Source organism: Anser cygnoides, chromosome 2 (assembly GCF_040182565.1).
Source record: "Anser cygnoides isolate HZ-2024a breed goose chromosome 2, Taihu_goose_T2T_genome, whole genome shotgun sequence".
Lineage (NCBI taxonomy): Eukaryota > Metazoa > Chordata > Aves > Anseriformes > Anatidae > Anser > Anser cygnoides.
In genome coordinates this window covers 86,810,752-86,829,160 of record NC_089874.1, presented here as the reverse complement: position 1 = coordinate 86,829,160, position 18,409 = coordinate 86,810,752, and the positions used below count along the sequence as shown (strand labels likewise).

The window sequence follows — 18,409 nt, the reverse complement described above, 5'->3', positions numbered from 1 at the left end:
AGGTCACAAAGGAAGGCTATGGCACAGCTACAACTACAATGTGTAATTCAAGAGTTCCAATACAAAGCTGCACTACATAACCTTTTCTACACTTCCCCATTTACACTACTATTATAAACAGAGTGAAAGTCAGCACAAGCATCTGTCTCTGTCTTGTCTTACAGACTTCATAATGCTCATAGTTCAATATTCAAAATTTTAGGTATACATTCACACGTGCTTGTACAGGTTTGATTTTTTTTTTCCTTTGTCTCGGTCCAGTTCCTTTTCTCTTCCATGTCTCACAACTTTCTTCTGATGCCCCATATACCATAGTATTAGGCATTACTTTCATTTATGGTAGACTACCTCAGTGCTTCTGCTATGATATGGCTTTGGAAACAAGTGTGTGAATTGTGGCAATTTTTCAGTTGTTCTGGACATAAGAATAGCAAAATAGCAATTTGAAACAAGAAAACTCCAAACCTGTAATACTTCTGTCTGGAGTACAAATTATGTCCCTTTCTTTAGTGCTTTGCTTGGTTAACCATGTGTCTGTGATATGTCTAGGGAAGTACCCAGCCAGATTCAGCAGTGCTGGTGACACTGGTGAGCAGCATTTCCCACCTGCTCTTCAGCAACTACAGTGGCAGCAACAGCTCAGATGTAATGGTCTGAATCAGACCTGTTAAAGAAGGTTCAGAATAGGTATTACAATCCTTAATTTTTATCCAGATTTATAAATCCTTAATTTTTATGCAGATAAGTATGCAGGAAGAAATCAAACTTCTTTGTGAAACTAAATAAGTTACTGTATTCCAAATAACTCACAGATCTAATGCATTTCCTCTTCTGCCTGAACTGAGATCCGTACAAGATACTGACCTTAAAAATGTCAGCCTTTTATCGTTCAAGCAGTACTTTTCTGGGATGAGAAGGGAAGAATCAGGCCCATGATCAGTACAAAATGCACAGTAGTGCTTCAGACTTTTGAATGGATGATTTTTATACCTTGCTTTTATTTCTCTTGTTTTTGCTTTTATTTTCTTTGCAGCATGAGACAAACTCTTCTCTGAGCGATGTCTGCGTGAATCTAGAACAGCAGGACTAACTTCAGCATCATTGCTGTAAGTTTACTTCAAGATTACCTAAAGACTCTCTGATTCAAATGTCTTCAAACAGGTTTTTGCAGTGGCTGTATAGATAGGTAGGCATTTTAATCTCAGAGCCTTAGGCATCCTCATGACTCTAGAAAATGGTGCCTTCTGCTGCAACCGCTCTCAGTAGCTAAGTGACAGCCATCTCTGTATTTTCAAAAATATTTTGATGATCATCTGATGGTCTTTACATTAGATGCTCCATTTGGTGTAGCTTTTCTATCAGGACTAACATTCACCTTATTGAAATCATTTTGCTGCCAACCTTTTTACTATAGGTATCTTGAGAAAGCATCAAATTACAGATATTGATATTGATCTCCTTTATTTATACACAGTGTGTACGAAGTCTTACCTTGGCTCGCTGTGTGATGAGAACAGTAATAAAAAAAGTATGCTCTATAACAGGAAAGTAATCTCCCCCATTCATACATTGGCCTCATAAATCAGAGAGGCAATTGGCAGAAGGGTTATGTATGGAAAGAAATCCACGGAATGTACACTAGAACATTATGCTGCTTCAAAAAGCTGCAGATGTATTTAGCGCCCATTCAAAATGTGGAAACACCATATTACTTATGTCAAATGACGCTGCCTTTCAGTGTGTATTACTTTTCCTTCCCTACAGACTTGTATTTTCAAATACAAAAGACAGGGCTTTTACAAATGTTTAAATGCAACCAGGACAATTTTCCCAGGCCGATGAGAGAGGTTCAAGAAACAGCGCAATGTTCTTTCTGCACCTGCTGCATGCCGTAAGAAGTAGCATGAAGGCATTCATCTTGTGCACACAATACTGATTTTTTTTCTTTCCTCCTAATGTCATGAAAAGCATTATCACCAGATGTTCACATCTGAATTTTCTGGCTAATTGAATTTATTGCCTAAAATTCTTTTATACAAGGTTGCTTATGCAGAGGCAAACTGACTACTTATTAGCATCATAGAAAAGCGTATCTCAGAGGTAATTCTGGGAAGAGCGGGCGAAACTTTGTCCATTTGGCTGTTATCTGGAGGGGGAGTAATGGGGTGGGGTTGGGGAAGAAACAGGAAAGTAGTGTAAAGCAGGGTGAGTGGTAAACATACTGATACATGTTCTCAATATTAAGCCCATCATTTTGCAAAATAATAATGTTTTCAGTCACTTTGTAAATTCATTTGATCCAGCCTCTTTGAGAGATGAGAACAATGTAATTGTGCAAAATGACTGAAAACAGGAAGGAAGTATGCAAAGTGCCTAAATTTTGCTTATCTAGCATTAACTCAGAAAAAATAACTGCAATTAACTACAATTAGATTTTCAATTACATTTATGAAATCGTATACTTTTGTTTATTTATTTCTGAAACCATGTCACTTCACAGGACTGATGCTTTATTCCCAGTTGAGGCTATTTTGCCAAAGGAATAATTTCTAAATGTGAACAAAACAAAGCCAAAGCATTAATCAAGGTCCTTAGCAGTGCAGAGGAGAACAAAGATGAGAACTGATCCTCACTGATCTGCTACTATTTTGCAGAGCAGTCTTCAGTCTGCATCCTAACTCTTCTATTTCCTGTTTTAACCAAATGTTACTCTGGTGGGGCTTGTCATTAACTTGTTTATTTAACAACTGTAATATTTTCCCAGTTGTATCAAATGAAATATGCCAGGCACATTTTAAATTATTATTATAATTCAGGCACAATATCCTGACAATGAAATTGAGAGTAACCGTGGTTAAATGATCGCTGAGGGACCCTAGAGTGTAAAATGCCACTCTGTACAGAAAGTACAGGTTGTGTACATGCAGTACAACACTCAGTGATACTCATTAGTACTTGGTCTAATTGCATGTAAAGACTGTGCACAAAACAAAGACATGCACTTTACTGTCAGAAGAGATAAATATCATAAAGCTATAGTGCATAAATTAACTTCTGAAACTGATCAGAGAAATGCATTCACATCCTCCCCTCCCAGCCTGTGCAGAAGGGAGACAGAAGGGATTTTGCACCCCATACAAGAGCCTGCTGCTGGTAAGGATCCAGGATTTCATGCCCCGCCACATGGACTACAAACCGCTGCTGCCTCCTTTGAGCACCTTTCCACCTCCTGAAGCTGCCATGCATGAAAGACATACCTAACACTAAAACAGAGGCATGGGAGAAGCCTCTCACACACTTGCGGCTCAGCAAGGGCACTCCTCTGCTCTCACCGGCGTTCGTGTCAAAGAGAAGGATTTGGCATTTCAGCACCATTTGGGTATTTCACAAAAGTACCTAGAAAGCAAGCCAAGTGGGAAAACCCTCACAAAACTTTTCAACCTGAAACTGCACAGGTACCTTATTGACAGGTTGTTGCCAACTTATCACCCTTGAGAATAATAAAGTAAGTAGAATAAAATTATCATCCTCATTTTACAGGAGAGCCTATGGCAATACAGGGCTAAAAATGAACCCAGGGCTTGAGCCTTAGTCATGCACTTTCACTACAAACCAATTTATTTCGGATATACTCAGGTATACATGTATTACTTCATCTGTTCATCATTTATGACATTTTCTCATATTTTCCCTATCTTTCTTTCCTATCTCTCGCTACAAAGAAACATGTTATTTTTTTGTGTTGCAGCACAACACAAAACGATAGGCTGAAACTGAGATATTGTTGTGCTAGAGAAAGCTAAAATAACAGATACACAAACTGATCAAATTAATTGATCTTGTCGCAGTTTCTTTTTGTTATTATTATACCACCAGTTGACCAAATCTCATTTAATAATTATAGGTCAGTTATTTTACACTTTGCAGTTACTTCTCATGTAAGATGTACGCAGTACATCACATCAGTACTGTAATATTATAGCCCCTGATGGTTGAAAGACAGCCCTCAAAGTACCACCTAAAGCTTCACTGCAAAAATAAAGTCAGAAAGATAAATAAGTCTTGAAAAGGCAATACCAAAGAAGATGGCACTCCTCATGCTAAAGAATAAACATCTTGAATATAATGGACAAGAAGTAATCATAAGGGTATATTTAAAAGCTGCTGAAACCTCTGAAGAGGAGACTCAGTAATGCTGTGGTTGTGCATGGCTTTACACCTACCTGTATTTTAATGTAAAATCATACCCTTGAATGAAAAGGTACCACAAGACTGGAATGTCTTGAAAAAATCTATTCCAAAAAAGCTAATGACTAATTTACAGTTAAAATCAAAAGCAAACAAACAACCTATACTACAAAACTATACAGGATCTCACAGGATTTATTCACAAACTCTTTAGAAAACAGACTAGAGATCAGGAAGAACCAGAAGGTTAAGTCCTGTAAAATCATCAGTACTGAGGCATTCTAAAATAAAAAATTTAAACTCTTATATAGAGACTATTTCTGGGTGCCTCACTAGGTGTTTCTTTACTTCGTGAGGACAATTCATACCAGTAAAAACTAAACAAAAAGTGTATTGGTAAGGAACTGTTTGACATTTGCTTGCATAGGAGAAAGTGACTATCCAGCATGATGGGGAGATAGGCCCCAACAGTACTGCTTGCAGTAATGCAAATTTAGGCAAGCAAAAGCATGAACATACCGGTGCTTATTTGGGGAATAACATGTACGTAAGTGCCTCTTCATATAAATAATCATCAAGAAAAAAAAAATTACCTTGCAAAAGTATTTGGGGAAATATTCCTCAAACTGTGAGATTTTACCCATACTGATGTTTAACGTGAAAATAATGGTTATCGAAGTATGAATAAGCTGAACAGGGAAGTCTACGTTCTCTAAAAGTATGCTAATACTGTTTGCATGGAAATGCACTCGCAGCAAATGTTTTAGAGTCTCTCTGCAATTTCTCATTACTTTTCAGTATCACCTATGAGATACTTCTTCCGTTTAAATTAAATGCCACGTCTGTAACATCTTCCAGGAAGAGATTAAAGGAGTTTATACAGTGTCTCTAATGGAAGCCTGACAGTATTACAACTGGACAAGCCAAATTCCAGCCTTTAACTAAAGAGACAGTAAAGGAAAGACAGGAGAAGAAGATTATCGGAAGGCAAGGATGATGAGAGTACTTCTGACCTCTCCACAGGATCCTTCAAATACTACGGACTAAGGAATTCTGACAATATTAGCTAGCAGATCTAGAAGTCACACCACATGGACCACTTGTCCATCACCCCAAACTATGTGTTATGTACTCCCCGGGTCAAAGCCCTTCTAGAGAAAGGCACATAAGTATCCTTGACCATCATGGGTCTGGTGGCACTATGGGTGATATCAAAGTTACTACAACAATGCAATTACATGAACTACTGAAGTAAAAGAGAAGAAAATATATCCTGGAAGATGCTGAACTAACATTATATAACGAGATGTTTTTCTTATACTGTTTATGTTCACGAGGGTGGTGAGGAAACAGGCTGCCCAGAGAAGCTGTGGATGCCCCATCCCTGGAGGTGTTCAAGGCCAGGCTGGATGGGGCTTTGGGCAGCCTGGTCTGGTGGGAGGTGTCCCTGCCCATGGCAGGGGGTTGGAACTGGGTGGTCTTTAAGGTCCTTTCCAACCCAAACCATTCTGTGGTTCTGTGATTCATCCTCCATTTCAATCAAATGGGCTACTGTGCACTTACCAGAGTAGAGGATGAGAAAGAAAAATATGTATTTATCAAGCTCTCAGAAATGATAATCAACAGCAACATTATAAAAATAATGAGGACAACTGAGTTTAGTATAGCCTATGCACACTGAATGACATATGAAAGAACAGTGGGACCTTGTTGAAAAGGTTCTGGGCATATTCTGAAGAACTCATAGAAGAAGATGCAAAAACACTTTTAAAGTTAATGACCAAATGAAGGTGAATCATGGTTTTGAGTAAGAGAAAATGAACACTTTCAGCATGCAATCACTCATTTTTTGAACTCCATGCAGTAACGTCTGGATCGATACTTTTCTTCTAAGACTGTGAAGTGACTATACAAGATAAACAGGAAACTGTCCACTGCACCAGGGTTTATTAGGGATGCAAGGGAAGGCTGCAGGCAGGACAGTTCAGCAGTTAGTGCTCTTTTACTTGGCATCTTTGCACAATTTACCTGAGATAAGGACTTCCTAGTGCTATGGCTTTGATGGCTAAAATTAATTTCCTAGCTTGCAGAAGGGAGACATTGGTGCCAAAAACCCCGAGTGACCTGTTACACCTTTGCAGCTGACGGCAGGTTGCCATGTTCCATGAGAGTGAAATGGTGTTGGCGTGTGAAACTGCACAACTCAATCCTTTTATATGACGACCTCATACAAAGGAGTAAGCTGTCATTACAGGAAGAAAAATTGCTGTAGAAGAATGAATCCTGTGTTTAAAGAATGTGCTCTTTTAAAGAAATGTTCTCTGCTGACTAATCTAAAATGCTGCTCTTTTCCTATATCCCATGTTTGTTCCTTTTTGGCATCCAGGGCTAACTACTCTGGCGCTGCACACAATCTCACCATTGTTGGTGTAAAAGCCCTCTCCTAAGGACAAAATGCAATCTGAAAGACCCTTCTTGTGCTCTTTTGCCTAATAGCTTTGCATTTGCCTTCAAATATCTGATCTAAACCTCTTTCCTCCTTTCCTTTTGCATTCTAGTCGCATTCTTCACTGTTATCAATGAAAGCCTAATTTACGTGATAAATCTCCAATGCATTCTGAAATTCTGACTTTCAGAATTATGATGCCTATCTATAATGGGCTGTCTCAGAATATTTACAATCTTTAGCCCTCTCCCTACGTATGTCCCTTTTCACATATGTGAGATCTTCAGCTAGGACTGGTGTTTTATTCTGAAAAAAGAAAAACTATCGGACATTAGCAAAAATAATCAATGTTCTTCAACTCTGCTGTAATACTAGTCTGTTGCACCACTTAAGCACCAAGCACAAGGCATACGAGTAGAGAATTAGAAATGCTACTGACAACAGCTGTAGTGATCGTCTTACAGCCAGCAACAGTTAAGGAGATTCAGAAGTAGCATTTGAGGAAAACTTTCAGGTGAGACCAGCAGCTGCAATCACGCTTTTAAATAAAGACTGAACTGTTTTGAGTAGAATAAAGCAGCAGCATCTTCAAGCAACAACAACATCATCACCTTTACCAAGTGTGACTGCGTATCACATTTACATAGTACTAGCATGTTCATGGGCTGGAAGGGGAAAAATGAAAATTCTAAATGAAATTTAAAACCTATTTCACTCCAGAAGTTTCCAGAAGGTGTTTGTGTGTGTGTGTGTGTGTGTGTTGGAAAAAATAAATTACTTTCAACAGCTCTGTAGCCAGCCTGGCGCATCTTCACATAAACAGTTATCAACTTTGTCTGAAAGTCCTTTGAGTTACAGAAGGGCATTTGCAGATCTCATTGGTCTGAGAGAACTGCTGCATAAAAGAACAAGCAGGGCTTTTACGCTTATGCAGAAATAAAGATGCAATTAGAGTGATATCATCAAATCCAAAAGAAATCCTGAGATCAACATGTGGGTTAGAAATAACACCTAACATATAGAACACAATCAAGATTAGATGAAAAAGCTCTTTTCCCTAGCCATGCTTGGTATTTTGGACAGAATTTCTTTTTCAAGGTTGTCTTCTATAGAGCATTTCTACTTCCTTTTCTTGGTGATGACAGAGAGAAAGCAAGGGGTAGTTTTCCACATTTCGGCAACAGAAATTAAAATATTTTAGAACAGAAAAACATATTAGTAAAACCCTAAAAGGTGTTAGCATATCAGAAATGCATATAGTCACAGCCGCTGTTTTCCATTCCTATTTGTCTAAATTTTAGTTGATGCTATTCTACTCAGAAGGAATATAAAGGCTTCAGACCTACCATGTACATGTGGATGAATTTTATAACATATCACTAAACTCTCCTAAGAGTAGGACAAGTTTACCACTACACAAAAACAAAACTGGAAGAATGAAAGAATAGTCAAGTTCTGATGAAAAATCATTAATCACCTTTTTGGTAGACAATATAGCATAAATTATGCTTAAAATAATAGTAAATTTATTTCAAAATGGTTATTTCCAGAAATACAGGATAAAATAGACTTTCATTACAGATTGACAATTTGATGTTCATTAGTGATAAGTAAATGAATGCTATTTTTTTGTCAGGTAACTTCCAGAGTTGAAACTTTAACAACTACATTGCATTTCAAATTTCATACAACCACAGTCTAAATTGTTGCATAGTAATATTCATTCCCTGTGTGTGCATGATGACGTTCAAGGCCATGTTACACATCAACACTTATTAACTACTGAATTCAGCTAATTTGCTTTCTCTCACTGCCTGTCAGGAGTATGAAACACCAGCAGTTTTCTTAATTTACATGTTCCTATGTTTGGCCTTTCTCCAGAGTTTGAAAGGCCACCAAGGCAGTTTTCTTTCCTTAGTCCAAGTTACTTGCTATGTTGGTATTTGGTGAAAGAAAACAGTTTTCTGTGCTTCAAAAGAATTGGAATTTTTTCAGCTGTGTAATCCAAAGCTCACATTTGGACTTCACGATTTTCTTAATTACTAATAAAAAAATAGGTTGCAAGGAAAATAAAAATTAGGGTGTGTCCTGGAGCTTCTTTTCTATCCACCTTGCATCCAAGCTGGTGCATTTCCCTGTCATCATGGATGGCACAACTAGAGCTATAACTACAACTATTACCTAACATCTTCTTTCAGCTTGTAATTCAGACACATCCGTAAGAGTTAGCACGTGCTTTGTCCCATTAGGTTTAGCAGAACCACTCAAGTACTTCTGGCTGGGCAAAAGCCTAGTACGAATCTGGCCAACTTTGGGGTTGAGATCTGGTATAACATCCCCTTATTGACAGAATTTTGATCTCCTCACAGAAAAGGTTCCTCAAAAAATTCTTTTTCAGTGGAGAACCTAAGCAGACCTTAGGCATGCTATCGATCCCTTTGAGTAGCTCCTGATCCCAAGAAGCACACCCAAAATGTTTAAGTGGTTGGCTGAATCATGGCATAAACACAAAAGTACTTATGGTTAAAAGCTACGGGGAGATAGATAGATACATACAGATAAAATAGTTTGGTAGCATTCCATGCTACAGTTTAAAAAGTTTCATAAGGCATTAGAAAATTTGATGATACAATATTTTTTTTGTCTTCTTAAAAAATTCACAGTACTAGAAGTTTGAATGAATATTCTCCAGTGAGCTGTTGAAAAAAAATATGTATTTTGGCTTGTTTCCAAAGACAGTTTACCTATTATGGTGAGAGGAATACATCAAAGCCCTGAATAATAACAAATAAAGTGGGAAATCCTCATCTCATCTGCTGTCCTTTTTCAGAGAAGCACTGCATAGAGCTGCCTTGTGTTAGCCTGTTTGATGTTGCTCTACTCTGTGGTGGTTTTACCTTGCTAGGAAGCTGAACTCCACCACAACCACTCTCTCACTCTCCCTCCTCAGAAAAGCAGGGGAAGAAGAAACGAAAAAAAAGCAATTCACTGGTTGAGATACGGATAATTTAATTAAAGGAAAAGGAATTATTAAGGTAAAATTATTTTTAAGGGAAAATGAAATAATTTAACTAAAGGGAAAAGGCAATGTTTTATTGCTGAGTGTGATACCACATGGTATGGAATATCCCTTTGGTTGGTTTAAGTCAGCTGCCCTGGTGATGTCCCCTCCCCACCTCTTGCCCAGCACCAGCCTGCTGGCTCTGGGGGGGTTACAGAGAGTCCTGATGTGGTGCCAGTATTGCTCAGCAATAGACACAACACTGGTGTGATACCAGTGCTGCTCTAGCTACAAATGCAGAGCACAGCACTGTATGGGCTGCTGCAGGGAAAGTTAACTCCATCCCAGCCACACCCAGGACAACTCTCACCCTCCCAGGTCGAGTCCAAAGCTTACAAAGGCTGATGTCCTAACATAAGACTTGCTGTTGTCGATGTGACCCATGCTAGGTGATTTTTCCCTGAATAGTTAGCAAGAAAAATCAAACCATTTTCTTCCCTCAAATGTGATAGCTACCTAAGAGCTCTCAATCTATGGCTAACAGGAGGAAGCACAGATTGTACAATGAACAAATTGCTCTAATCATTTAACTGCCTTTCTCAGTGACTGATCAATTCCTTTACTGAGAAACTAATTAGTGAACTAAGGATGGAGAAAAGAATAGAGGGAGAGCGTGCAGTGAAACTTTCAGCTGTACCTCTAACACAGTTCTCTTTTCTTCTCTTTAACATTCATATATTTTTATTATTATTATTTCTGAGATGTTTGGGGTGATGTATGCACACAGTGCAGCTCTCCAGTGCAGTTCTGCCGATGCCAACAGACCGTATGCTTACCTACTCACGTGGGAATTTCCCCGGCATGAAAAATCCCCAAAGGGAAAGCTGCTACGGTGTGCAGTGTGCTGAGTGAGAGGGTAACAAGGGCTAGCAAGCCAGCATCATTTCACAGCCCAGACCAGCAAGTAATAGCAGATCTTGATCTCAGTTTGCCTTTATACCAGGCTAAGCGATGCCAGTACAGGCATGGATTTATGTGCACTCCACGTGTTCCTGATTAGCAGTATCTTTGAGAGGGCCAGAGAGGCAGCTGGGGCTGGTAACAGCTTCACTCATTCAATTTTAATTGACTCCTATGTGTCTGTCAGATCCCTGAGTGCTGCCTTCGTTCTGTTTTAACTTGTGCCAAAAGCTGAACTCGTCCCATCAACCACAGGCAACAAGCGAGCAAGACGTACAGATCAGCTACAGGTACAGAACAAAGTCTGTATTGCCTTTTGAATTACATTTTAGGTACAATCTGCACTGAATTTCAAGATCATAGAACAACTATCACAGGTCAAGCTACAAACCCAGTGAAATTAATCTCTAGTCACACAATTGTACATTAAAGCAGGCTTTGATTCAGGGTAAGTTTGTTTATTTTTCATTTTTTTTTGTGTTTATATTTAGTATGTTCTCTCTATGAAAATCCTAAGGAAATGCTTCAGTGGGATCAAGACTATACCACTAGCTGTTTAGAAACAACTACTGATAGTGTTTAAATGGTATGCAATCAATCGAAATACTCATAACCAAACACAAAAAAGTCATCCAAATGAGGGACAATAATATTTTCTGCAATCTTCCTTTCTCTAACAGTAACAAGTGACTTAAGTGAAACCTTGAAAAAATTGGTCCAGACACATATACAAGGTTTCTGTTGTAACTGTTTTTAAAATACGTATAAATAATGGTGAGGATAAATGGCAGACAGCATCACAGTTGAAAATAAAATAATTACAGGTCTTACCTCTGCTTTTATTTTATTGTCTCCGAAACAGAGGTGTTGTAAGTAGGCTGCAGCATTGGACTGTACTGAGGGAAATTGATGCTGTAACATCTGTATAACTTCTGGAAGCTCTGGATCTCGCCATCCAAACTCTCTGTGTGAAAACAAACATGAAAGATTCAGCAAAAATTCTGCTGTTAGAGGATAAATGTGGCGACAGTTTGGCCAGAAAGACAAAATACATGTCTAGGCAAAATCTTGATATTTTCTGCTATTTTCAAAGTGAAGATTCAATCAAATATTAAGCTTTTTTTTTCATTCTAAACTGTACTACCCTAAAAAAAAAAAAAAAAAAAAAAGAAGATAAAGCTAGATATAGCTGGAGTAAATAACTTCATGGAATTACATCTTTAAATGCTAAAGTTCCTTAAGTAAAAAAGGCTAGATAAAATTTAATATAAGAACAGAAAGAAGATCCATGCTTATACCATTATACCATCCGTCTCTATTAAAATTCAAATATAGAGCGCTAGAATCAGAACTCTTAAATGGTTTGCTAAGAAATGTTATTTTGTCAAAAAGTCTTTTTTACATACTGCAATCTTTATTTAATAAAAATTGTTATCTTATATAGGAAGTCATTACCTATTTTGTGTTTTGGTTTATTGTTGCCAGATATGGTCCATGCTTAATGTTATATTATAAAATTTGTATTATACATCGTATAATACATACTATAATTTTACAAATATTACACTTATACAATACACAGTTACACAACTGATTACTTTTAAGTCTTCATTAATACTACCCAACTTAAAGCAGATAGGCAAGTACAATGACTCAGTGTTTGCACTGTCCTTTAATCCTACGAAGCATGACACACCATTAGCATCAAATGAAACAACTGAACCCAAGTGTGTTGAACAAGCCCCAGCAGGCATTCTGCAGCTTCCAGAGCTGAACTTAACATCAGTCTGTCTCTGCAGGTAATTTGTCCTCTCTGAGTCTCTGGGTAAAAGGAGTCATGAAAATGGCTTTGGGCTTTGTGTCCCAAAAGCCAGACATGCATGCAGCCACTCTGCATGAGATACTCCAGTTCCCACATGCCTTCTTAAGGGCTAATTTTTGTGCCATATAAATATTTTTCATCATCTTCCATCTAGCACTGTACATAGAACATAATACAGGAATAGGGCTCTCTGGCCTTGGCCACGTTTGTCCCACTTGTCCTGTAGGAGGGAACAGGAGATTTGACACCACCTCATCCTCAGCATTCAGCTGGGGTCCCTGAATGGGGCACCTGGGAACCCTAACCCCTCACGGCTTCATTGGAGGCACACAAGAGCCACACTGGAGGATAATTCAGAGCAAGCAGCGCTGAATTTCCATTTGGTTTGTTTCTCTTCAGTGGAGCAGCCATGATGACTACAAACCCAATTTAGGTGTGTAACTTAGGTACCTAAAACAAGTGGAAGGAGTTGAGTCCCCAAACTTGTGTTGGGTCCCCCACCTGTGTCTGAATAAAGCTTACAGTAGCTCTGCAGTCTCAAGTAAACTCAGGCATCTCACGCCTCAAATATGACAGCTCTCCAAGACATTTCATTGAAACAAGACTCTTTTTACAATAATAATGGATTACTATGAAAGAGAAGTATTGTTTGTTCTTTTGTTTGTTCTTTTCTCACCCAGAATGTTTGCCAGATCGAGTTATTGTTAGTCGTATCTTTATGTAAAGATCTAGAATATAAATAGATGTAGAAAAATACATCCAGAATTTCATCTGCTACTTCTGCTCTGACAAAATAGATGTTAAGACATAAATATTACATTTCACATTAAGCGTTTAATACAAAGAAAACAGAAGTGTAATAATAAATCGCATGTGGACTATTCCAGTGAATCCTTGGGACAACATAGACTGTTGGGAAGCTTCTAAAGGAGACTTTTAGACCATAGATCAGCAAGATCTTAACACTGAACTGATATTTTGGAAATGTGGAACAATGAAAAGTTATTAGTGAAGGCTAGAAACTTTGGCAGCTGTTAGGAACAAACTGGGACATTAAGCAGCTAACGATGTTGGAAGCAGCTTCATCTGTAGGATAAGGACAATAACTATGGATTAAACAAACAAGATTTAAATAGTTCTCAGAAATGACACAGAAGAATACCTAATTTAAAATGAAAATGAGTATCTTCTTGAGGTGAACAAAACACTTCTTATGGAAATCCAGCCTCACAATGTTGGGAGACTTGAGTAGCCTTCACCAAAGAGACTCAGAAACTGAGCTGATGCTTGGAAGGATTCAGAGAACCCTGTGGTTTACAGGCTGAGCACCAAATACTTTGCTAGATAGCTCCTCTCAGAGGGACTGATTGACACTAGCTAACACCTAGCCCTTAATAAGATCAGGACTTGCAGCTGAAGATGATGGCATGGCTAACACCACATCTGCTACATATGCTAGCTCACTGTAACTCTACAGGTTAAGTGATACTTTGGTTAAGCACTTATTTCTGTTCAACAATGGGCTGAGCAAACTCACTAACAAATCATAAATTGACACAGGGCAGTGACAGAAACAACGTTATCTGATGTGTTAGCTTTCCCTTGTACTTACTTTCTCACGGTTACGATACCTAGGTAGTAACAAATGTTAAGAGGGAGTTCAACTATGCTAGACTTCTCTCCTATATACACGGCTCTCAACCAACTAGAAATCATCCAGAAAATATTTTTACATAAAAATAAAAAATGAAACAAAACAAAATCTCTTACTGATGAGCATTCATTATTTAAGCTCCTCTTCTAATTTATTCTCATTCTCATTCCTAGATCCCTAGTGCAGGTGTTGGTATTTTGGAGAGGATATAAAATACCAGAAGAAAACAGCTTGTATGACCAGACAATGAGTGGGAACATTTGAAAGGTGTTGTTTTAAACCAAGTAACTATACTTCAGAGTGTTGGAATTTCTAACACCAAAAAGCCTCCCAAAGGAAATTTTTTCCTTAATATGTGTATTACTCAACCAAATAAAGAAATACACATACACAAAAACAAGCAACATTATGTGCAATAGTATACCGTGTACTATGATAACCAGCTCAGATTCTTTGTTGTCTTATCTTGGAATCCAGGAGAAAAGAGGCAATCAAGGGGCAAAAGGAAAAGGTCCCTTAATCAAAGGCACAGTTAACAGTTCTAATGAACCTGAAGTCTTAACATGGTATTTACATATGAAAACAAGGCTGTGCCTACTTTTCCCCTCCGATCTCCTAAAAGACAAGCTGACAAGTAAGTGATGAATAAATACTTCTTGGCAATGTTTGTGTGTACCTTGGGCTTAAGTAGAAAATTAATTCAGAAAAGAAACTTTTAACACAGAATACTGTCATGTAACCAGTTCTAGGAAAGAGAATGAACAAAGCAGAAAAGTTAAAAAAAATTTAGCTCCGGTACGCACTGTCATTTCAAGCAGATGGTCTCTACGATTGTTATATTTTTAGTAGTTTCTAAATGAAATATGGTAGCTATATAAAAAAAAAACAACCAAAAACTTCTGTCAACAGTTAAGATTGCTTGAATAATTGTGATAATTTTAGCAGCCTTCAGGGCAGGGAGGACTAGTTTCTGGGAGTTTATATTTTTCATTTGTTTTTTAACAGTCTATTCTAGGTGGGAAAAAAAAAGTGAGTTAGGGAAAGATGATTTTACTTTTTAGAAAAGCAAGCTTGCAGCTCTATTAACAAAATTTACTTCAAAAAACAAGTATACACATTTTAAAATTCAGGTTAATTATGAATAGTTAGGACGGCTACTTAATGAAGTCTACTGGACAGAGGCATATCTGCATGACAAAAAATACTTAATAAAATGGAGAGTAAAACAGAAAGTAAAAGAAAAACTGGTATGGATAGGAAAGTAGACTGTAGAAGTCAAGAGTTGGGATAATTTGGGTTACGCCATGGAAAGGTAAGTAAAATGAGATAGCAAAATATCCTTTACTGACTGCATTGAAAAGCAGTAGTAGAGTCAGTACTTGATGAAGATTAGGGTCAGATTAAAGGAAGGGAAAAGGATAAGGAAAATCAAATTATCTCAATTTCTGTGAAACATCTGATATTGTGCCACATGGAAATGAGTTAAGCTGGCAACAAAAGAGGATCCAATCCCTAGTAAAATTATAATAGTAGAATTAAGCAAAATTTGAAAATTTATTGGGTAACCTAAGCAACCACTACCTGACGATGTGTCATTTATTAACATCGCCATGCTCATGAAATCTGAGAGAGGCGATACACATGGATGGTGAAAGGAGCCAGAAGGTTGGAGTAAATCTGAGGAGATGCTTGGCATGCAATTTTTGCAAATCCTATCAAATTATTTGTGCAATTGATCCAAAAATGAACAGTAAGCTAGCATATGCATTTTCAAGATCTTCTGCTACTGCCTACGTTGCCCTTGGAATACCAACACTACGCAGCTAAGGACAGCTAATGGCTTCTGGTGTCAGTGTGGCTTTTGCACAAGAAAATTGTAGCTGTGCGATAACTTGGCAGCTTTGGCTGGAAAGCAGCATTTGCAATACACTCCAGACAGTTCAGCAGGTTGTAGAAGTACATTATAACTAGGAAGCATCCTTATCTGAGGGGACTGACCAAAGCAGGCCACTGTGTTCCTTCCACCTTGTCTCTTTGACAGAAAATGTGTTTTAGGAGTATAAGACCGATCTCATCTAGAATCCTTCAAAAGGTTTTAGCTGGAACTGAATGACATGGATTGTGGTAGGCTACTGTCAAGAGGTGGAAGATGACCCAAAGGGGAACATTGAGTTATATGTAAGCTGGCTTTACGTGTATATTTGCTTAGAGAATATTGTCTGGGATCAACTGAAGAGAATCAGGTAAGAGTTGGACATGAGATACAACAAATCTGAAATGGAGCAGTATGAACAGCAATACCAAGAAATACAGTCTCTGACCCAAGGACACCAATTATTTTTGCATTGAAACCAATTTCTGCTCCCGCCATCATAGCACATGCGCATGCCAGAAGGAAAAGGAGATGCAGACTGAAGACGTAAGTGAGATTGTTAGTAACACAGCTAACTGCACTGGCTATGTGGGATCACTGAAAGGTGCTGTGCTGAGCACAGGGTATGTACAGCATCTGACTATTTGCTTGAATTTTGCAATAATTTTTTTTTCTTTTGCTACTGCAAATTCTGGTGACACACAGAAGAGCAACACCAAAAGCACTGATACATCTACCTAAGCACCTGTTTTCAAAAACGTACAAAATAAGTTTTATAACATAGGTGTCCAGCTGGTAACTAAGGATACCAATCAGAATCCTCACAGAGAATTTGAAAAGCAGGTGTGATGTCTCTGTATACTCTTTATCCGTTGGTCACAGTAAATTTAATGAGAGCTTGGATTCTTACTTCTAATTTACGTTATTAGAGCAGAACGTTCACATCTGATCAAGCAGTTGGCATAGGCAAGCACCGACACCCAGAGCTATTCCAATCTCAGCATCATTCTGCAAAGGCAGCGCTGTGAAGATGCCTGCCACCAAGAGCCATATGTTTGACAAAGACTGAACTACCACCAAGCACTTATCACAGAAAGGGAATGCACAATCTGTAAATATATTAATTATAAAATTGTATGTTTAAACCAGACTTATCCGCATGTACCTACCTGTCTTAAGAAGCATGCATGTCTGTGAGAAAGTCTCACAGACTGGTGAAGGAGAGGTTATCGTATATGAAGTGGTGCTCAAAGGCAAAGACAATTCGATCTGTGCTAAGGATAATGTTTCCTAGATTTCTGGTATTGCTAATGCCAGCCTACATGACTTTTGCTGCATGTATGCCTACAGAGATATACCCTCCTGTTTGTTTTTTTTTTTTTTAACCCCCCCCCAGATTTGATAAATAAAGCCTGAAAATCTCTTTCACCTCATCTCTGAAAGGAGAGTTCTGAGAATGGGTTTCTGGTAGTACTAGGAAGAAACAATTAACATATAGCTTAGGATCAAACACAGAGAGAATTAATCAAGAGTCCAAAGAACTACCTCCCACACTGAAGGGGAGAGATGTACTTCTATTAAAACCATTTGAAGGGGAGAGATGTACTTCTATTAAAACTATTCGGAAGGGAATATGCCAATACTACAGGAAATTCCCATTAAGGACTTTCTCTTAGTACATTTAAAAAGAGCATGATGGACAAGATGTTAAATCTAAATAATAAAAAAAATAATAAAGATCATCCAGAGACAAGGATTGTGATAGAAACACAAAGAAACTATCTAACAGCTTTTTCCCTCATTTTCTCTCTGCGGTTCTAGGGCTGTTGGTCAAACTGTTGGATTCTATGACACTTGGTTCAAGAGGCATTTGGATAATACCCTTAATAACATGCTTTAACTTGTGGTTAGCCCTGAAGTGGTCTGGTAGCTGGACTAGATGACCTTTGTAGGCCCTTTCCAACTGAACTATTATAATTCTAATTCTAAAACAAAAGCAAATATCTTATACTTCATTGATTGGGAATGGTATTTGAAATATTTCCTTATAATATTTTCCCATTTTCAAGCACACTTCTCCATACCCAAGCACATCCATATACACATAGTTATTTAGTTTATTATTGCAGATTGTAAGCCTGGTCTGAATCATCTGCTACAATTTAAAAGGAGGTAGAATTACTATATTTGCTACTGGCATTTCTGAAAATGTAACACATGAAAATTGGTTAGACTCAGGACACAATTTTAGGAATAGAATATAAAGATGTCAATCTCCATTCCACTCACCCTGTATAATGCACAAAACCCTTCACCATATCACATTGCCTTCTCTGACTTCTAGTCTAACTCGGAGGAAGGAGTGTGCAACATCGAGCAACTGATCACCTTCCCCTTCAGCCCCACGCTGATATGAACAACATACATCCACAAAATGTAATAACATCAGGTTTAGGCCTAAACCC

The 18,409-nt window shown here is 38.0% G+C and overlaps 1 protein-coding gene across 12 annotated transcripts in view; it reads right to left on the bottom strand.

Moving 5' to 3' along the window:
- Positions 1–18,409, bottom strand: part of CTNND2 (catenin delta 2) — a 648,554-nt gene that overhangs the window by 157,534 nt on the left and 472,611 nt on the right. For all 12 annotated transcript variants that reach the window (XR_010829527.1, XM_066992559.1, XM_066992566.1 and 9 more), the window contains one exon: positions 11,427–11,559. Coding sequence is in view for 11 of the 12 variants with exons in the window: in XM_066992559.1 (XP_066848660.1) it covers positions 11,427–11,559 (133 nt within the window). In the remaining variant the exon portion in view is untranslated. The remainder of the gene's footprint in view (positions 1–11,426; positions 11,560–18,409) is intronic.